At 39.0% G+C, this 23236-nt stretch overlaps 1 protein-coding gene across 1 annotated transcript in view; it reads right to left on the reverse strand.

The window, feature by feature from the left end:
- Window positions 1-3688: 3688 nt before the first annotated feature.
- LOC122450916 (dolichyl-diphosphooligosaccharide--protein glycosyltransferase subunit 2-like) overlaps window positions 3689-23236 on the reverse strand; it is a 33574-nt gene continuing 14026 nt past the window's right edge. The window contains exons 3-4 of the mRNA XM_043483314.1: window positions 20527-20714; window positions 3689-4471 (exon numbers count right to left, since the gene is read on the reverse strand). Of these exons, the coding sequence (XP_043339249.1) occupies window positions 3980-4471; window positions 20527-20714 (680 nt within the window). The 3' untranslated portion in view covers window positions 3689-3979. The remainder of the gene's footprint in view (window positions 4472-20526; window positions 20715-23236) is intronic.

The raw sequence follows: 23236 nt of genomic DNA on the forward strand, positions 1-23236 counted from the left end.
TTCCCGGTATCAAATGTGAACACATGTGAGCCTTTCTTTTCAAGAGCACTTTTTATTCATGTTCTTGAATATAGGTTATCATTGTGATCCTAACCCACATTTATTAGAGTCTGTTTTTAATCAAATGAAAGGTCTTTACTGAGGAATATTTCTTGTGGGTAAAAAAAATGAACCCACTGAAAAGTGGATAACAGCAATTTCTTTGATAATTCATTTAGTTTCTCTTCTTCATTTTTGAAGACCTTGCTTTGGTAATGTGGTTCTACAAAGACTGTTGTTTATTCACAAGTACCATAAATATCTACTTATAGTAATGTAGAGTTAGCTTACCAAGAAAGTAATGCTTTTGGAGAAGACCATGACCTATCCCATACTAAAATAATCTTAATTGGCTCCAAGGTAAAAGATATTTTGGTTTCACTTTTATTTATTTTCAGAAAATGTAAAAACAATTCTTTAAGATATACATCTATATGATGTCATCATAACTGTGGCAGGCTGAAAAAAAGTGTTCACCCCAAGACATAGTCACTTCTTAAAGCCTGGAATCTGTCAATAATATCCCATGTGGCAAAAGATATGATCAAGTTGAGGATCTTGAGAGAAGGCACTTACCTAGGATTATCTCATAAACCTTAAATACCATCACAAGTGTCCTTATGAGAAAGAGGTATACTCTAGACCCTGTGTTTCGCAACTACTGAAACCTATGCACCTGGAGCTCGCGCTCCACAATAAGAGAAGCCAGAGCAAAGAGAAATCTACACACTGCAATGAGGAGTAGAGAGCAGCCACGAGCCAAGGAATGCTGACAGCCACCAGAAGCTAAGACAAGCAGGGAATGTATTTTCCCCTAGTGCTTCTGGAGGGAGTGAGCCTTGTCTAAACCTGTGATTTCAGGCTGCTAGATTCTGAATCTGTGAAGGAATACATTTTTCTTTTTAAAATGTCAAGTTTGTGCTAATTCTAACAATTACAGGGGACAAAAACAGTTATATTAAAAACAAAATTGAAGCTATCTAAGGTAAGTTTCAATTTTTATTTTATGTGAATGCAAAATCACCTGCTAGTCTTTATGAATTATTGATTGGTTTCTATTTTTAGGATAAATATATTTCTATAGGATAAACTTATCTTTCATCCATTTTCTTCCCTAATCCCACATCGAATTTTTGTTGAATCATTTCTTTTCATTATGGCTATACATGACGTTGGAGAAGGAAATGGCAACCCACTTCAGTATTCTTGCCTGGAAAATCCCATGGCTGGAGAAGCCTGGTAGGCTAGAGTCCATGGGGTTACAAAGAGTCGGACACAACTGAGTGACTTCACTTTCACTTTATACATGACATACAACTCTGATTTGCTTGGCTAAAGCTGAGACTATGGCTAAAATGTAAGATTGCTCTTGTTATTTGAATTACTTGATATTTTACTTCTCTCTCTACTGCCATTTAGTGAATGCGTATTTATGACCTAGAAATGATCTTAGGTTTTGCAAGATTCATAATCAATAAGTTTGACACATCACCAGCTTTCATAGGGTCTGTAGTGAAAGAGTAAATAAATAATACTAATAAACAATTGCAAAACAGTGAGAAAATATTTACCCACTGTACCTGAAGACTTGTTGTTTTGACCACATTTTATAACAGTAATTATTTTATAAAATTCTAAAAAAATGGCTCAACATGGAAAAAGGTATTGACTGGAATCCATACAAACAGCATTCTTAGACAGTTGTTCTTTGGTTATCTGCAGGGGCTGGGGTTCCAGGACCCCTAAGGATACCAAAAGCTTTGGATGCTCAGGTTTCTCATATAAAATGGCTCTAGTATAGACAACCCTCTGTAACCATAATTCCACAAATTCAACTCACCTGGGAAAGAGTATTTCAGTCTCATTTCCATTTATCTTCCCCAAACTAAAAAGCAATTCTTTAAAATATGCTTCAATATGATGTCGATGTACTGTGGTAGACTGAAAAAAAAAAAGATTCCTCCCAATACATTCATTTCCTAATCCCTGGAGTCTGTGAATATTAATTATATCCTTATGTGGCAAAAGATGTGATTAAGGATTTTGAGAAATGGCACTTAGCTTGGATTGTCTGGGAAACCCTAAAGACCATCATGGGTGTCCTTATAAGAAAGAGCTAGAGGGAAGAGGAGAAGACGATGTAAAGGCAGAACAGAGGGAGATGCAGCCAGGTGGGCTGAATCCATAAATGTGGAACCCAAGGTTGCCTGGGGCTGATGTACATGTGTATGTGCAACATATATCTTGGATTCTCTTTATAATTTTTGTTCTGTCACTGTAAAGAGACAAAAGAAACTTGACTCCAGTGCTCTGATGGTAAATGTACTAGTTATTGCAGTATCCAAGGTAAACATTGAAATTCCTCATGCCAGTTTTCCTGCATCACTCAGAGCAACACACCAAGTCCTAAGGAATGCCTTAGAATTTACTTCTCATTTTAAGTATCAATCCTTTCTTCATAACACTCTTCCTATTGTTGATTGTTTAGGAAGAACTTTAACTTATTCTTTAATTACTAGATTGTCAACAAATGTGCTATGCATACATTATGTAAAATGTTGGAAAATAAAGCAAAATCAGGTGCAAAGACTGACAGAGGAAAGCTGACAAGGATGGATATTAAAACAGACTCCTTTCTTTGTAAAGCATCTTATGAAGTCATCTGAACCATAGGAAATCGCCAATATTTAATTATTTTTGACCTACAATAACGGTGATTTCATATCATTCAGCATAATCATTAGTAGAGATTTGGCAGCTCACTGGTGAATTTAATGTGACTTAAGTGTCATGTGCCAAACTGAGTAAATGTATTCAGGGCAGTTTGCAGTTTGCTTCCATCATTTTCACCAGAAATGAGTGGTTCTATTTGTTCTCCCATAGGTCCATATAAACTAAACGGGGTTGTTGCAAACATCTTTTAGAAATATTCAACTTCTATTAGGCTGCAGTTTTAGCCAAAGAAGACATTCTTCTCACTCACTTTCAGTTCCTTGATACTCTAGACCTGGGATAGACAATTTTTTTTTTCCCTTTGGTAAAGGGCCAGATAGTTAAGTACTTTAGTCATACCGTCTGTTTCAGTCCAGTTCAGTTCAGTCACTCAGTCGTGTTCGACTCTTTGCGACCCCATGGACTGCAGCACGCCAGGCCTCCCTGTCCATTGCCAACTCCCAGAGTTTACCCATACTCATGTCCATCGAGTCAGTGATGCCATCCAACCTTCTCATCCTCTGTCATTCCCTTCTCCTCCTGCCCTCAATCTTTCCCAGCATCAGGGTCTTTTCGAATGAGTCAGTTCTTCACATCAGATGGCCAAAGTATTGGAGTTTCAGCTTCAGCATCAGTCCTTCCAATGAATATTCAGGACTGATTTCCTTTAGGATGGACTGGTTGGATCTCCTTGCAGTCCAAGGAACTCTCAAGAGTTTTGTCCAACACCACAGTTCAAAAGCATCAATTCTTCTGTGCTCAGCTTTCTTTATAGTCCAACTCTCACATCCATACATGACTACTAGAAAAACCATAGCTTTGACTAGGTGAACCTTTGTTGGCAAAGTAATGTCTCTGCTTTTTAATATGCTGTCTAGGTTGGTCAAACTTTCTCCCAACTTTTCTTTAATCATCTCTTTATTTTTTTTTTTTTTCGTTCCTGTTATTCTCTTTATTCGATTAACAGATAATTCAACTTTTCAATGCAACAAGTGGGTAAGTTAGAATATTCACAGCATCTTGCTAGGGCACCGTGCCAAAGAAACAGTATCTGGGTATCCGCTCTGTGCTGAGGACATAGAAAAACAAGCAAAAGTACAACCCCAATTTTGACTTTCTTCTTTTTAAATAAAGGGTTTTTCATTCCTCTTTTCAAATTGTGAACTGTCCTTAACTCCTTTTACCAATATTCACTTCAGCTTTCAGAACTTCCTTCCTCTTTCTGGAACTAATGCGCTATTCTCTTGATTGCCTGCTGGGCCAGCATCCGATTGCCAGCCAGAAACGTCACACTGCCTAAGATGGCCAGGTACTTCAGGGTCTGGAACATGTTGAGCTGTGTCCAGTAGACATACATGAGTCCCAGCATAGCAGCATGTCCCAGGTGAAAGACAATTGTGCTGGGAGCAAAAGTGAAGTTGGAGACATTGGCACCAATCCGGATCCACAGAGCAAAGAGCAGGAGCAGGGGCGAGAGGATCAGGGCGGTGAATGTATTGGACACCACTGTGGGGGGCCTCTTCTCAGGCTCGCGGAACAGGTGCTGAATTTCCTGTTTGGGGGTGAAAATGTTCTTCGACAGGACAGTTGATGGAACATCATTTTCAGGGAACCTGATGACCACATCAGCCACATTCCACAGGATTGGGTTCTTCAAAGTTGCATCTCCGATGATCAAGTAGAGAGTGTAGGTGCCAGATGCAGAGTCAAAGCATCGCCCCTAAAACAACGCGGGTGACCTACCCAGCCAAAGCCAAGGGCACATTCATCGCGGACAGCCACCAGAACTTTGCCTTATTCTTCCAGCTGGTAGATGTGAACACTGGCGCTGAACTCACCCCTCACCAGACATTTGTCCGACTCCACAACCAGAAGACTGGCCAGGAAGTGGTGTTTGTCGCAGAGCCGGACAGCAAGAATGTGTACAAGTTTGAACTGGACACCTCTGAGAGAAAGCTCGAATTTAATCATCTCTTTAGTAGCTACTCAAACCTTGCCTTCTAGAGCAGAGGAGCCAAAGATAACATTTAAGTGAATGAGTATGGTTGGGTTCAAAACTTTGTTTATTCATAATGAAATTTGAACTGAAATATTTTGATATTTGATATTTTTGATAATCTTTACTTTGGTAAATTTTCAATAGTTAAAAAAATGCAAAATACCTTCTCAGTTAATGGACATATGAAAGCATGCAAGGGTCATCATTAGCCCTTGGGCTGTAGCTTTTTCATGTTTATTCTGGAAGTATACTTGTCAAAATGTTTAGGAAACTCTTTGTAAGATTCTTTGGGTCTATGAAGTCTTAGGTTCAATAGAAGAGCCAAGAGAATCCTTGAAGTTTAAATTTCTTAGGATCCTATAATTTCTGCTCAGTAGGGATGCTACAAATGTCATTATTCTAATATTTAGCAGATTCTGTTCTGAGAAAGGAAATGCCTTTCTTCTCCAGGAGATAATCTCAGAAGTACTGTACACTAACTGGGAAAACAGTGGTAACTGAGTCAGAGAGGAAACTCAACCAAGGGAAATTTCATTTCCTCTCTAGCATAGAAATACTAGGCTGTGTGATTTTTCTCCTCCATTTATCAGCACCTGTTCCAGATGAAGGTTGTGCTTTGAGGGTCGAATAGAACAGAGCCCTGGGCATCCCCATTGAGATCCATGAACTTCCTCATGAGTCTGTTTCCTCATTTTGGAAGTCCTAAATGAGATTAACTTGCTTCTTTCTTTTGCTCTCTCCTTTTAACTACTCATATCTGCTGAATAATCTTTCATTTTGCCAGCTATAATCACAAACAGCCACAAGGTTGGACAGTTTATGCCCCTGACTTACAAAGGGTTCGTTCAGTGATTGATTTCATGCCTAAAAAAGAGAGAGAGAGATTACCTACAAGGTGTAAGTAATTGGGTGTGAGCAATCTCTGTTCTTTGGGAAAATGAACACTTCATTCTGAGCTGGAGATCAGCCAACTGGACAGTGATTTGAGAACATTTTTTCATCGTCTCCTTTAGCTGACTGCTCTTTCCACTCAAGATCGCTGATGATTTTGCTTTCATCCTTGCCTGAAAATCAAGCCATTTGTAAATCCATGCCACTATACAGAGCCCATTGGAGAAAGAAGGCAGTAGTATCATTTCATCCTACCTCAAACAGAATAAGGTGATTACAGTAGAGTAGACAAAGGACTCTAAGTCACACTTGGGACTATTCTCTTTAAAGTGTAGAAAACTCTGGGTGTGAATTATTGGTTTGAGAGTTGTGAGTGGTGGCTAATACATTGGAGTCATTTTCTTTCTTTTTTAAAAAAATATTTATTTATTTGACTGTGCCAGGTCTTATTAATAGTTACAGCATATGGGATCTATTTCTTTGAGCAAGGATTGAACCTGGGCCCCCTGCATTGGGAGCATGGAGTCTTAGACACTGAACCACCAGGGAAGTTCCTGGAGTCATTTTCTTTTTTGCCATAATGGTTGTTGCAGCTTTTTATATAATATGAGTTTGCAATTAGAGTTCCCAGTTTAATTCAAAACTCATCATTTCTTTACTTACTTGTGCCTCCATTTTCCTCATCTGTACAATGGGGTAATAATAACAAGCTGTTCTGAGAACAAAAGACTTGATTCATGTTTCTTTGAATGGTTTACCTCATTTAATTATTATTGTTCCAAATATCAATATCTCTACTGCTTGAGTTCTATTTACTTTGTACATTATATTGGGAATATGTGCCCTTGGAAAATCCAGCTTTCACTTAATTCTTGGTGCTTTTCTTCTCAAATCGTATAATCTAGACTCAGAGATGACTTTAATTCCAAATGGCTATGTTCTCCCTACTTCTGTGCCTTTGTACATATATATTTCCTTTCTTTGACTTGACCTGAAAAACAAATTCCAGATGCTTAGGTAGCTTCTCTTTGAGAAAGACATTTCCAGCCTTTGTCCTCTGTTTCCCATCATAAACCATAAAGTTTCTGTGTTGCATGCTGTACTTACATTGTATTATCTATGTATCTGATCCCCAGGTTTCTATATTATTACCTCTTCATAAGAAAGAACTATTTTTCCCTTTGTTTTAATATCTTTTGTGTTAATCATTCAGTTGTGTCTGACTCTTTGTGACCCCATGGACTCTAGCCTGACAGGCTCCTCTGTCCATGGGATTTCCCAGGTAAGAATATTGGAGTGGGTTGTCATTCTCTTCTGAGGGGATCTTCCCAACCCAGGAACCGAATCTGGGTCTCCTGCATTGCAGGCAGATTGAATACCTTAGCTTAGCATTAAGTCAGAAATAAGAAGTGAATGTTACTACCATTATTGCCCTGTAAAAAATAATTTAGTAGGGATAAGGTTCGAATTGTAGAGAAAAGCTTGGAGAGGTTTTCTCTTTTCATTCTTAGTCTTGTACACTTAATTGAGGGGGGAAAAAAACACTACAGCCAGTAAATCAGAAATAAACCATGTCTTGGCTGTACAATCTGTCCTGGATTTCTGTATTCTCTTAGATTCTAGCTTCACTAAGTTGGTCCTGTTCTTTCTCCTATTATTGCATTCAGTCATGTCACATGCCCAAGTCTGTGTCACAAGAAACCCAGCAAGAGGCAAGGCAAAAGCAGGTATAAAATGGTTTCTTCTTGAAATGTCTTGTTCATTTAAGCAGGATAAAACCAAGAGGTAGAAGAGTAACAAATTAGGTGATATGAGTTCAGTTCAGTTCAACTGGCACTCAGGCATGTCCGACTCTTTGTGACCCCACAGACTGCAACACACCAGGCTTCCCTGTCCAACACTAACTTCCGGAACCTGCTCAAACTCATGCCCGTTGAGTCGGTGACGCCATCCAACCATCTCATCCTCTGTCATCCCCTTCTCCTCCTGCCTTCAATCTTTCCCAGAGTCGGTCTTTTCCAGTGAGTCAGTTCTTCACATCAGGTGGCCAAATTATTGGAGTTTCAGCTTCAGCATCAGTCCTTCCAATGAATATCCAGGACTGATTTCCTTTAGGATGGACTGGTTGGATCTCCTTGCAGTCCAAGGGACTCTCAAGAGTCTTCTCCAACACCACAGTTCAACAGCATCAGTTCTTTGGTGCTCAGCTTTCTTTATAGTCCAACTTTCACATCCATACATGACTAGTGGAAAAGCCATAGCTTTGACTAGATGGACCTTTGTCGGCCAAGTAATGTCTCTGTTTTTTAATATGCTGTCTGTAGGTGATATGAATATAAAATTCAATCAGCAAACACATACTTATTTCTATAACACAGAAAAGTCCAATTTGCAAGTTGTGTGACCAGCATCATAACAGGAATACCCGTGTACGATAATGAAGAGTACATTGGGCCAAGAGTCAGAAAAACAGGTTTTTCACTCTGATGTTGCCATTTCCCAGCTATTTCAATTGTTCAGCATCATCCTGAACATTTCTCTCCTGGTTTTCTCATTTGTACAGCAGAGCTGAGATCTGGTATGCTTTTTATTTCACTGTCAGAGTATTCCTCTAAAGAGGTCTAGATACTCTTTGAGAAAGCACTTACTCCTGGGACTTCACTGGTGGTCCAATGGTTAAGAATTTGCCTTCCAGTGCAGGGGACTCAGGTTTGCTCCCTGGTTGGGGGACTAAGATCCCACACGCCACATGTCGACTATATATGTACTGCAGCTACTGAGCTTGTACACAGCAACTAAGACCCCACGCAGCCAAAAAATAAGTAAATATTAAACAAAACACAACCCTGATTCCTCAATACTGCTTCTCAAACTAAATTCTTTGTTTCTAACTTCCATCTACTAGGAAGTAACTCCATTTGGGAAGTTGTAGAGTAGCAAATTTGTGGCAAAACATTTCAGTAAAGGGCTTCCCAGGTGGCACAGTGGTAAAGAATCTACCCATCAATTCATGAGATGCAGGAGATGCAGGTTTGATCCCTGGGTCAGGAAGATCCCCTGGAGAAGAAAATGGCACCCTACTCCAGTATTCTTGCCTGGAAAATTCCATGGGCAAAGGATCCTGGTAGGCTACAGTCCCTGGGGCCACAAAGAGTTGGGAGTGACTGAGCACACACACATTTCAGCAAACAGGATAGCTTCTAGCCCGTAAAGGAAGCCCTGGAAGCTGGGCAAGCATTATCCAGGATGTTCTTTGATTTTTAATTTGGATACTTTTCATTCTGTTAATCAAGTGACTACAGGATGAGATCTATAGTCCTCACTCCTCAAAAGAAATGTCTCCTAGGCTTTCTTTCCAACTCTGAAACATAGTGATTTGAAGATAAGCCAGCTCTGCTCCTGCAACTGGGAAATTGCTATAAAGCAGCTGTCCAAATCCTCTACCACCTAGACAATCACAAGCTACTGGTAAGATTCAGATCCAGAAAATGGGCTCAAATGAGTTTAATTGACAAAAAGCTCCCTGTCTTCTGATGTAGATATCTTTGTCCTTGTTGCACAGTGTTCTATGCTTCCCACCCCTTAATCCTGGGTCCTAGAAGCCTACATGTGGTGAAAAAAGTATTCATAAATTAAGAGATGACTGGTATTTTTTGTGTCTATTCAGTGAATGCATTGGGTTGGCCAAATATTCATTTGGGTTTTTCTATGACATATTATGGAAAAACCTGGATAAATTTTTGGCCAACCCAATATATCTGAAAGCTGGCCATACTCCTTGTTAATTACAAGGAGTAATTAACTCCTTGAAGGTTGTTACTCCTTCTCTTTCTCTGCAATTACACTTTCTGCCTCCTTCCAGGGACCACTGTGTTCATATGTCTATCTCCCCTATGAACGAGCATTGCCTCTTCACCCCACTGCCCCAAAACATCCATTAAGTTCCCAGTTCTGAACTCAACCCTGTCTGTGGTTGTAAATTATTCAATAATCCACTTGAGTTTACATTGTCAATAGTAGGTAAGAGTGAATGGCATTACATTTCCTACAAACCAACTGTGTTTTGTTTTTTTTTCTTTTTTTTCTCCAACTGTGTTTTAATAAGAATAAATCATGAGCATAATCCGTGGATTAAGAGTTGCTAACATCAAACAGTCAAATTAACAGATCTACATTCAACCCTCAATAAACTTGGCCCTGCCCATGAGTTCTGCCTTAGTGACCAGAGAACTTCATTTTAAAGCTCTGTGGAACACTATATCCTGTTGAAGACATTTACTTTTTATTAGGAAAAGAATTTTTGCTGAAGAAAGGGTATCATATAAAATCACAAATATTGACAATATTTGCGTGCATGCTCGGTTGTGTTTAGGCTTCCCTGGTAGCTCAGACGGTAAAGCGTCTGCCTACAATGCGGGAGACCTGGGATCGATCCCTGGGTCGGGAAGATCCCCTGGAGAAGGAAATGGCAACCCACTCCTGTATTCTTGCCTGGAGAATCCCATGGACTGAGGATCCTGGTAGTCTACAGTCCATGGGGTCGCAAAGAGTCGGACACGACTGAGTGACTTCGCTATTCACTATTTAGTTGTGTTTGACTCTTTGGGACCCCACAGACTGTAGCCTGCCGGGTTCCTCTGTTCATGGGATTTCCCAGGCAAGAGTACTGGGGTGAGTTGCTGTTTCCTTCTCTAGGAGATCTTCCTGATCTTGAACCCATGTCTCCTGCATTGGCAGGTGAATTCTATACCACTGAGCCATCTGGGAAGCCCCAATATTGATAATAAACTGGCCAAAAACAAAATCTTGAGTTCTTCTTCCTTCTTATCTTTGCTTTTCTCTCTGTCTCCACACTCCCATTTCTGTACTTTAATGCACTGTGTTTCATGAAAACATTCCTTGTACTGTGTTAAGGAAAGGATGAAGATTTACTCCAATCTGTCTCCTGAGATTGTCAAGAAGTAAATTGCCCCTCACTTTTCTGTTCTGTTGATGATCATCAAAATTATTGAAAATATCACCTGAGAGCATTCTCATGCAAATGGATAGACCTGAGCAGTAGAGTCAACAAAAATAAAACATACTGTACTTGGAGGACTCAAACTTATTTTGAAACTTTCAAAGTGAATTCATTTGAATATAATTTTTCTTTAAAAAATACGTAATATACTTTGTTCACCCTATGTGGTATCAATCTTTATATTACTCCTCTAGGAAAAAAGAAAGAGATACCATTTTGAACTTCAGTTTATTCTTAAGAGATTGGAAATTACCAGACAGATTGTAAAGGAATTGACTCAAATATATTGGCAGAAAGGAAAGCCTTTGTAACACATCTCCCCCATGTGCAATTTCGAAACCACCTAAAACACTAATAAATGGGAGGACTGCCTTTCCTCTGGATGAGCCACTGTCATGGTGATGTCTGGATTGGATTAACTCTTCTAAGTCAATATACACTCTCTGACTGAAGTCGAAGCAGGGATGTGGTCAGATTGTAAACACTTAGCACAAGAGAAAAGTCCAGCGATCCCTAGAGTTCCTAGCCAACCTTTGGAGAATTCACTGTCAGGTCGTAACGAGAATGGGAAAGTATAGGTTTCCTTATTATTATTCTAGAGTTGTGTCCTTTTCCTCTTGCTGGCTAACTCCTGTAGAAAGGGGCGGGGGGGAAATGTGTAACAGCAAGGGGACCACACCCTGACATTTTATTTCATCAAAACTTCGTAGCCAATTTGGGACTAGTGAAAAAAAGATTCCAAGTCAAGTTACATTCTGAGTCGTCTTGTGGCAATTTGTCCTCATGCAGAAAATAAACAACAGGGATGCAAGAAGCAACATGTCTGCTGTTTTTGATTTTTAAGATGACACATACAAAAATAAACCAACATCTTGGTCAGGAGGAACTTTATCAGGGTCAATTACTTTCGTTTCCCAGGAGAGGTTTAAATAACACATGCAGAACTAGACCTTTAGCCTTGGCAACAGACTGTCAGGATTCCCCATCTTTGAGAAAATACGCATTTCTCTATCAGTCTACCTTAGTTTCGTTAACAAGCTGATGGAATTAGGTAATTTCAGTGTGGGCTCCAGACTTAGTACATTACAACACGTTTAAGTAATTTGCATGCATGCTCAGTTGTGTCAGCCTCTTTGAGACCCCCTGGACTGTAGCCTGCCCAGGCTCCTGTATTCTTGTAATTCACCAGGCAAGCATACTGGAATAGGTTGCCGTTTCCTCCTCCAGGGGATCTACCCAACCCAGGGATAGAATCCGTGTCTCCCATGTCTCCTGCATTAGCGGATCCCTACCACTGAGCCACCTGGGAAACATTCAAGTAGTACATATATGGCTAAATTCTTAAAGATAGATCCCATTTATACTCTCTCCTTGGTCTTCCTTGAATAATAAAAATTATAACTAAATTAGTATTTGTTTATTGTATTAGTAAGTTTTATTTAAATTCTTGAACTTTCCATAAAAAAGTTGAGATTTGGGAAACTGGGTCTAGATCATAGTGCCTATTTTCTAATATCCAAGATTCATAAACCAGATTGCTTGTAATCTAGGTAACAGTATCATTTTTTTTTCCAGTTTCTGAAATGGGCAAAGTACTAGAACAGAACCATTTGCAAGATTTTAAATAACAGATCAACTTCAATTATATGAAATAAATAAGTAGTAGTAGGAATATCAGTATCAATATTTCATCATTGTCATCAGCCTATGAAATGCTAGTCAGATACCCACTATGGACAATTCACTGTGCTAGGCATGAGGAATTTAAAGTTTCCATTTTGGTCCTTATTTTGTAAAAACATTTATTTAGGAAGATGGAACATACTTATAGATAGATTGGCATAATAGAAGTTCTCAATGAATGACCTAGTCACAAAACGCTGTGGGAATTCAGGAAGGGAAGCAATAGTGATGTAATAACCAAAACAAAGAGAAATGATTTGAGTTGGGCTTAGGCTATTTGGACTTTGAAGAGGAAGAGAAGAGGAGAGAACATTCCAGGCAGGTTGGCCTAGATAGCAAAGCTTTGGATATTGTAATGAGCACACCTATTAGGGAAATAGTAAATGATTCCGTTTGATTTATGAGAGTCAGCGGAAAAAGCAGAGACATCACTTTGTCAACAAAGGTCCCTCTAGTCAAAGCTATGGCTTTTCCAGTAGTCATGTACAAATGTGAGAGCTGGACAATAAAGAAGGCTGAGTGCTGAAGAACTGATATTTTTGAACAGTGGTGGTGGAGAAGTTTCTTAAGAGTCCCTTGCACAACGAGAAGATCAAACCAATCAATCCTAAAGGACATCGACCCTGAATAGTCATTGGGAGGACTGATGCTGAAGCCGAAGCTCCAATACTTTGGCCACATAATGCAAAGAACTGACTCACTGTAAAAGACCCTGATGCTGGGAAAGATTGAGGGCAGAAGGCAAAGGGGATGACAGAGGATAAGATTGTTGGATGGCATCATCAACACAATGGACATGAGTTTGAGCAAACTCCAGGAGATAGTGAAGGACAGGGAAGCCTTGCATGCTGCTGTCCATGGGGCCGTAAAGAGTTGAATGTGACTCAGTGACTGAACAACCACAACAGTGGAGACCCCAAGAGTCACATCCTAAGGCAATTGTGCAGAGCTTCTGTACTAGGCTGAGCAATTTGACTAGATTAGGAGGAAATGGAGAAACATATTCAACAGTACTGGAATTAGGTGTTCCAAACTTAGGAAATCATGGACCCAGAAGGAAGGGATCAGAATCTCAGGAGAAAAACCTGAGAAGTGATATAGCTGAACAGATCTTGGCTGATGTCAGAACCTGCTATGCTTTGGCTCATATTTTCCATCCTGATTTCACCTGTGCTGATCCTTTTTTGGCACTGAACACAGCAGCTTGCAGTCCATGTTTCTTCTAGGGCTGAAAGCGCTTTGTGGATAAGAATCTTTTTTCTTTGTTTCTCTAGTTTGCAGCACTTCAACCAACATATTCCAAACTCAATAGCCATGTGTTAACTAAATGATGGATTTAATAAGTAAGACAATTGAATAGGGCGATTATAGCAATGTATCTTTTCGAATTAAACTTTTTTGTCTTTGGCAGATATATGCCCAGGAGTGGGATTGTTGGATCATATGGTAATGCAATTTCAGTTTTTTGAAGAGACCTTCATACTATTTTCCATGGTGACTGCATCAATTTACATTCCCACCAACAGAGTAGGAGGGTTTCCTTTTCTCCACACCCTTTCCACCATTTAGTGTTTGTAGACTTTTTGACAATGAGCATTCTGACCAGTGTGACCTGACACCTCACTGGAGTCTTGATTTGCCTGTCTCTTTATATGAGTCACCAGGGAAGTCCCACTCAGACACATTTTAAATGTTTCTTAGAGCCAAGGCTAAAGGGAGATTTTAGGCTTTCTGTATCCTATGTTTGGGGCTTCCACAGTGACTGAGTGGTAAAGAATCTGCTTGCCAATGCAGGAGACCTGGATTCGATCCCTGGGTTAAGATCCCCTGGAGAAGGAAATGGCAACCCACTCCAATATGCTTGCCTGGAAAATCCCATGAACAGAGGAGCCTGATGGGCTACAGTACAAGGGGTTGCAAAAGAGTGGGACATGACTTAGCAACTAAAGACAACAACAACAATATTACTGATGCTGATCTTGTCATGTACCTGTTAGCCATCTGGGTGTCTTTGGAAAAATGTTTGTTTAGGTCTTCTGTCTATTTTTTGATTTGGTTGCTTATTTTTTTTATATCGAGCTGATGAGCAGTTTGTTTATTTTGAAGATTAATCCCTCATTGGTCTCATTGTTTGCAGATACTTACAAACAAAGCTAGTGGAGATGAGGGAATTCCAGTTGAGCTATTTCAAATCCTAAAAGATGATGCTGTGAAAGTGCTGCACTCAATATGCCAGCAAATTTGGAAAACTCAGCAGTGGCCACAGGACTGGAAAAGGTCAGTTTTCATTCTAATCCCAAAGAAAGGCAATGCCAAAGAATGCTCACACTACTGCACAATTGCATTCATCTCACATGCTAGCAAAGTAACGCTCAAAATTCTCCAAAATAGGCTTCAGTAATATGTGAACCATGAACTTCCAGATGTTCACGTTGGATTTAGAAAAGCAAGAGGAATCAGAGATCAAATTGCCAACATCCATTGGATCATTGAAAATGCAAGCGAGATTCAGAAAAACATCTACTTCTGCTTTATTGATTATGCCAAATCCTTTGACTGTGTGGATCACAACAAACTGTGGAAAATTCAAGAAGTGGGATTACCAGACCACCTGACCTGCCTCTTGAGAAGCCTGTATGCAGGTCAAGAAACAACAGTTAGAACTGGACATGAAACAACAGACTGGTTCCAAATCAGAAAAGGAGTACATCAAGGCTGTATATTGTCACCCTGCTTATTAAACTTATATGCAGAGTACATCATGCAAAATGCCGGGCTGGATGAAGCACAAGCTGGAATCAAGATTGCCGGGAGAAATATCAATAACCTCAGATATGCAGACGACACCACCCTTATGGTAGAAAGTGAAGAAGAACTAAAGAGCCTCTTGACAAAAGTGAAAGAGGAGAGTGAAAAAGTTGGCTTAAAGCTCAGCATTCAGAAAACTAAGATCATGGCATCTGGTTCCATCACTTCATTGCAAATAGGTGGGGAAACAGTGGAAACGGACTTAATTTTGTTTGGGCTCCAAAATCACTGCAGATGGTGACTGCACCCATGAAATTAAAAGACGCTTGCTCCTTGGAAGAAAAGCTATGACCAAACTTGACAGCATATTAAAAAGCAAAGACATTACTTTGCCAACAAACATTGGTCTAGACAAAGCTATGGTTTTTCCAGTAGTCATGTATGGATGTGAGAGTAAGACTATAAACAAAGCTGAGTGATGAAGAATTGATGCTTTTGAACTGTGCTGTTGGAGAAAACTCTTAAGAGTCCCTTGGACTGCAAGGAGATCCAACCAGTCCATCCTAAAGGAAATCAGGTCTGAATATTCATTGGAAGAACTGATGCTGAAGCTGAAACTCCAATCAATACTTTGGCACCTGATGTGAAGAACTGACTCATTTGAAAAGACCCTGATGCTGGGAAAGATTGAGGGTGGTAGAAGAGGTCAACAGAGGATGAGATGGTTGGATGGCATCACTGACTCAATGGACATGAGTTTGAGCAAACTCCAGGAGTTGGTGATGGACAGGGAGACCTGGCGTGCTGCAGTCCATGCAGTCGAAAAGAGTCGGACACAACTGAGTGGCTGAACTGAACTGAACTGATAGGTTGTTGAATAAAGAACTTACTCTTAATTTCAACCCACTTTTGCAGTAGTTTATTCCACTCTTCTAATGCATTTAAACTCTGCTGAACTCAAACTTACTGTTACCTGTAAGTATTAGCTTTCCTGCTTTCACAGTTTTTGCTAATTTCTTTCTTCCATTTGGAATGCAGTTTATTTGTACTTTCAGTTACTAAAATGTCACCTACTCTTCAGGTCTAACTAAAAACACACTGTTTCATAGAAGCGGCAGATGATAAATAATTATCCATTGTGTGTATACTTCAGCATGTACTTCATTGGATTACATAATTATATTTTATGTTACTTAGTGATCTCAAGTTACAGTATACAATTACTCATAAATGTTAAAATACTTAAATATATATTATATAATTACTTAATAAAAGTTCAAAAATTTAAAATATACAATCATACTCTAGTAAAAATTTAAAAAAATAAATTTGAAGTTTCAGTTCAATACCTTTCTCATAATCATTCCTTTTAACAACTACTACTAAGCGTTTCACTTTCTCTGTAGTGAAGATTAAATCAAACACACTTAAACATTTAAAAAAGTATTTTCTAAGTTCAAAGTCTTCTAGTGCAAACATATAACTTTTGGGTTATCTCGATGACTAAATGGCAGTTTTGATGAACAATTCTTATATGGTCTGGTCTTCTGCCTTTCATTTGCTCAAATTGTAAAAAAGAGTCATCTGTTCATTATCTTTTCTTTTTTAATTATTGTATAATTGACATAACATTATCATCTCACTATAGGTCTTGTCAAGTTACTTTGCATTTTAGTGGTTTTATGTCTGCAGTGACCACAGCTGCCAGAATGTATATAGTCTATTCTCTCTTTCATGATGAAATAAGTAATTAAATGATTTAAATAAATACTGTTCTAGGTAAACAGAATTCTTTTTTAAGTAATATAGACAGCTATAGCTCTTGAATATGTTATCAAAATAACTAAAAACACAAAAGATGAACAAATAGGGTTAATTCTATCATTATGAATTTTTTATTATAAGAAATGATGAGCATTATTGAGATTATGAAATATTGAAATTATTTTTTATTTTAAGAAATAAGCTCACCATTCTTAGCCAAGCTAAGTATGCATTTATGTAATAAGGCCAATGTTGAATTCTCTTTCTAGGTGTTGTCTTATGTCATGGCCTTTTTCTCTGTGTTTCATTTCCTGGGTGCAAAGCTTCCCTAAGAACAGAATTAAAATTCACTGTTTATTTATCTCCAGATTTCTAACTAGAGTGGATACAATCAAACATAAAATTATTGAATGTGTGGTTCTAATAAAAAAAAATTTAAAAGTCATGGCAAGATCATATGTAAACGTCTCATTTTACTCTTTAACTAACTTGCAGAAAGATCCACTACTAAACCTTCAAATGTGGATTTAGGCTACCACATTGACCAGTTCAAAAAAGTAACAAGATCAGGTTATTTTAAAGTAATTTTAAAATGTAGGGGAACATTTTTTTAAAAGCAGTCATACATTGATTGAAAAAGTTATATGCAATCATGCAATAGACATTAGGAAACTGTTAAACATGAAGTAGTCCTTTGCCTTGACATGGAATTGTGTTCATAATATACTGGGAATAAAACAAACTAAATTTCAGAAAAGTCTGCTTAGTGTTGACACCATTTTTTTCAATCTCTCAGAGTAAAACCTTGAAATGGTTCTTGACTCTTTTCTTTCTCTCATGGTTTGCTTTTAATTCTTTGGGAAATAATTTTGACTCTTAAGATATGACACCATCTCTCTTCTCTGGCTCATAACAATTCTCCTTTCTCTTTCCTTTGCACCTTCCAGTGGGCTCCCAACACACAGTCAGAATAATTTCTTTAAACACAAGTCATATCATGTTTACGGTTTTGCTCAAACCTGCCAGCAGCTTCTGCCTCATGCAAAATGAAAGCCAAAATTCTCACAGTGAACTACAAGGGCCTCCACGATCTTCTTTCCACTGTCTCCCTGCCCTCGTTTCCTGCTACTGTTCTCTGCTCCACTTCTGCTCCGTCAGTTTCCTTGCTGGTCCTAGAACAAGCTAGGCATTCCGCCTTAAGGCTGTTTCACATCCCTGGAATTGTTGCAGGAAGGGAGACGTCTTCTAGGGTCTGAGACTGAGCTCTTGTCTAACACCTGGAAATGAATTGTCAGAGGAGACACACGCGTGGACAAGGCAGGTGACTTTACTAGGAAGGGGTGCCTGGACAGAGAGCAGCAGGGCACGGGAACCCAGGAGGACTGCTCTGCCACATGGCTCACAGTCTTGGGTTTTATGGCAATTAGGTTAGTTTCCAGGTTGTCTCTGGCCAACCCCTCTGTCTTGGAGTCCTTCCTTGGCACATCAGTCAGCCAAGATGGGTTCCAGTGAGAAATATTCTGAGAGGTTGGGAGGATGTATGGGTTGGCATCTTCTCTCTCCTTTTGACCTTTCCCGAATTCTTCTCGTTAGTTTTTCATTCCTTACCAGGACCTCCAGTTTAAGTTAACTCATACAAGTGGTTTACTATGGTGCCTGGCCAGGGCAGGTGTTTCCCCTAACAAAAGATTTTCCTGCAGGCACCCACATGGCTGACTGCTCACTTCCTTTAGGTGTTTTCCTAACTGTCATCTACTCAATGAGGCTTATCCCAAACACTCAATTTTAAAAGTCAAGATTATAGTCCCAGCTTTATCCCTAGCACTCTCCAGTTCCTTTCACCCTTTCTACCATATTGCTCATTATTTATTCATTATGGAAAGTAGGTGAAGTGAGTGTTAGTTGCTCACTCGTGGCCAGCTCTTTGCGACCCCACGGACCATGTAGCCTGCCAGGCTGCTCTGTCCATGGAATTCTCCAGGCAAGAATACTGAAGTGGGTAGCCATTCCCTTTTCCAGGGGATCTTCCTGACCCAGAGATTGAACCTGGATCTTCCATGTTGCAGGCAGCTTTTTTAACATCTGAGCCACCGGGGAAATCCCTTATTCATTATAATCATTATTTGTTATCTGCTTCTAGCTAAAGAAAGAGTATTACTACTATCCATTCTCCATAAGAGAAGGAATCTTTGCCCATTTGTTTACTCCTATATTTTAAGTATCTGGAATATAGAATGCAATTAAATAATTATTTGTGAAATAAGTGTTTTTTTTTTAATAATATAGAACCTAATCTCAAGGGATATATATCAATTGTTAGTGAAGACGATGATGGGAAAATATGGAGGGGTGGATAGAGTTTTTACCTTTCACTTCCTATAGATCTGCAATGCTAGATATTTAAAGACAGTATAACTTTTATAATAACAATGCATATCTAAAAACAAAAAGCGAATACATCAGCCTTAATTCCACTATTCTAACCCATTCAATACTGATTTTTCCTATTGAATAGACTTGTAATAAATTAAACAGACTTGTTTACTGTTTTGCACAAACCTGCCAGCAGCTATTCAATTACAAGCAATTGGATGGACTTGTAATAAAAACAGATTGCTAGTAGCTTTTGCAGTCACATCTATTAGGAAACTTGATTCTAATATACTGTTGCAAATTTCTTTTTGATTCACTAGAAATTAAGGAGAATAGTTAAAATGTAGACTGGAACTTTCAGTGCCATCCACCTTTGAGAATGCATTTGCTCACAATTTCTGATAAAACTATACTTTGGAAGGAGAAGGAAAAAAGCAAACTCTTCAACTTGATATGATTCAAAAGACCTGGAGGTCTCTATAGAAACACAGGTACATAAGAGTTATGCATATATTTATATAAATTTGTAAAGCTCATCTGAATGTGGATATCATCTGTGATTCTTTCTGCAAAACAGAGCTAGCCTGCAGAGGAAAAAAAAGTAGGTAGTAGATTGACAATTTCATAAGAGTTGTCATTTGGTAAAATAAGTTTCTATTGCTGGTCATAGTACCCCAAAATAAACAGAAACAAGAGATTGCCTGCAGGCTGTCTATTAAGATTTATCCATGTTTTCTGGGAGGATGAACACTGGCACATAACAGAAATGCATCTTATTTTGATAAAATGATATTTCCTAGCATAGTCTTGAAACAGTGGCTCAAAAAGAGGTAAATGTTATAGGGTAAGAAGTAGATTTAGGACGGAGTATGGAGTGACGGCAGAGAGGGCAAGGCAAGTTTGGGGGTGGGGGTGGCTATGAAAGAGCCAGGCATCAGAAGTCATTGGTTGCAAGGAGCTTGTTAAAAGTCTTTAAAATAAATCTACTTTATTATTGTTCCTACCAATGCTCACAGACAGAATTGCATCTCTTTCACGCAATTATCCATTCACTCAGCAAAATTTCATTGAGCACATACTGTGTCACAAGCCTGGGGGTAGATAAAGGAGTATATTTGTAGAAGATTAAGACACAGACTGTGCCTTTGAAAGTGAGTGCATTGGAAATTCAATGAGGTCAAGTGTCTGCTGCTTCCTGCCCCAGAGCAGCCCTTGTCAAGCTCACTTGGAGCTTTCCCTTCATTTCCTGAAGGGACTCAGCCAGTCCCTAAGCTGCCAGGAGCATATGGCAGTTTACACAATCTGACTTCAGACTGCTGGAGCAGCTCACGTGCCCAGCTGCTTGGACAGCAACAAGGAAGGCAGCTGTGCAGGCCCACAGGCCTCGCTGGGCCACCCAGGAGCTCTCCTGGAGGGAGAAGCCAGAGTTACAGCCCACCTGGCTCCCACAGGACACTGAGAGGTCAAGCCGGGAAGGGCCAGACCCTACAAGCCATCACCTTTAATACTGAGCGTGCAAGATGGGGCTTTGGGGGAGCGTTCTGGGGCCCAAGTAAACTCTTGACCTTACTGATCCTTATTTACATTGCCTTTTTTTTTTTTTTACATTTGCCAGTTTCTATAGCACTTTTCTCATTTTCCTGATTTATCCTAGTATTTATTAAGCACCTACATCTTTTTTTGTTCCTTCATATGCTTTTATTTATTTTTTCATTTTTGGAACTTTTTATTTTGTATTGGGATATAGCCGATTAACAATGTTGTTAAGCACCTGCATCTTGCCAGACATTCAGATACTGAAGAATACAAAGGTGAAAAGGACATTACTCCTTCACTGAAAGAGCTCTCATGCCATCACAGGAAGTGGAAAGACATCCAACACTTATTGTGTATTTCCTATGTGTCAGAATCTGAAAGATAGGTAGGTAGGTTTAGATTCTCAGTCCTGTCTGAATCTTTGGACTCCATGGACTGTAGCCTGCCAGGCTCCTCTGTACACGGAATTTTCCGGGCAAGAATACTGGAGTGAGTTGCCATTTCCTCCTCCAGGGGATCTTCCTGACCCAGAGATCAAACCCTCATCTCCTATATTGCCAGGTGGATTCTTTGCCACTGCACCGCCTGGAAAGCCCTTCTGATGCATCAGTTCAGTTTAGTCAGTTAGTTGTGTCGGACTCTTTGCGACCCCAAGCACTGCAGAGTGCCAGGCTTCCCTGTCCATCACCAACTCTTGGAGCTTGCTCAAACTCATGTCCATCCAACCATCTCATCCTCTGTCATCCCCTTTCCCTCCTGCCTTCAATCTTTCCCAGCATCAGGGTCTTTTCCAATGAGTCAGTTCTTCGCATCAGTGGCCAAATTATTGGAGTTTCAGCTTCAGCATCAGTCCTTCCAATGAACACCCAGGACTGATCTCCTTTAGGATGGACTGGTTGGATCTCCTTGCAGTCCAAGGGACTCTCAAGAGTCTTCTCCAACACCACAGTTCAAAAGCATCAATTCTTTGGCACTCAGATTTCTTTACAGTCTTACTCTCACATCCATACATGACTACTGGAAAAACTGACACACGGATTCCACTAAACAATATTACCATTATATTGTGCAAATTGACATTTAGAATGTAGGCTTTTCTCACTCCAAAACTCAAAAATAAACTCTCCTATTATAATAAATTATAAGAAAATAGGCTAATGGACTATTCACTTAAAAAAGCTTTAAAAGTAGGCTTTGAGTATGATTCTTTTCTGCAATTTAAATGTCTGTCTTTTTTTTTTTCTTTTTTACAATCCCATGTAACTATTTACCCTGTATGCTTTTGCTTTTTTAACTCCATTTTAATTTTTGACAAGTTGGAAAAGAGATGTCTGTATTAACTATGATATAGGCTATGTTGCTCTAACAAACAGGTCCAAAACACACTGACTTCAATAAGATAGAAGCTTACTTCTTTCTCATGCAACAGTGTAAATCTGAGGGGTCCAGGTTAGCCAACCCACTCAGCTCCACAGGCCATACAGGAAATCCAGACTGAAGCTGGATATTGGTCTACGTTTCAGTCCAGAAGACCAAGAAGAAGACAAGTAGAGGGTAAGTAACATTCTTTAAGAAACTGACACAGAAGTTCCAAGCATCACATTCACCTACATTCCAGGCACTCCACCAAGTGGCAAAGGAGGCTAAGAAGTGTAGTTTCTATCTGAGCAGTCATATACCCAGATAGAACACTCTATGCAAGGCAATTTGAGAAGAGAAAAAAAGTCATGTAGAGCTGACTTTAAGTTGTATAACTATATCATGCCCCTCCAATAATTTGGTTTTTTGTTGTTTTTTTTTTTTATGTAACTGAATGAATTGACTGGTAAGGCTATAGGCTTGACAATTTTGGGGGGGCACAATTTTTGAAGTCTATAGCAAGCACCCCTTTAAGATAGAGTAATAGGTTCTCCTGGAGTACATCTTCTTTGACTACTACAGATAGAAGTATTTTCTCTCTATTTTATGAATCATTAAGGTTTTATTTCAAGAACTTATTAATATGCCTATCTTTAGGCATTAATATTTCAAGAACCTATTAATATGCCTATCATAAGGCATTAATGTTTTATTTCAAGAACCTATTAAAATGCCTATCTTTAGGCATTAATGCTTTATTTCAAGAACCTATTAATATTATCTTCTTCTCATGAGAAAGGGTACTGACTTACTTATTTGAAGACCTCAGGAGCATATCAGTAAGTCTGCATATGTTAGAAGATTAATATTGAATAAATGAATGAGTAAACTGAAATATATAACATAAATAATATATAATGCTATATATAATATATAAAATATATATATATATATGCTATATATAATATATAAAATAAGTGTATATTATATATTAAAAAATATATGTGTACTTCTGTAAATGTAGGTTAAGTTGATTCATTTATTGAGTATATTTTGTGGGCTGTTGTGAGAAGACGATAAACCATGAAAGAGAAATAGATCTCCCCCTACTC

Source organism: Cervus canadensis, chromosome 12, assembly GCF_019320065.1.
Source record: "Cervus canadensis isolate Bull #8, Minnesota chromosome 12, ASM1932006v1, whole genome shotgun sequence".
Lineage (NCBI taxonomy): Eukaryota > Metazoa > Chordata > Mammalia > Artiodactyla > Cervidae > Cervus > Cervus canadensis.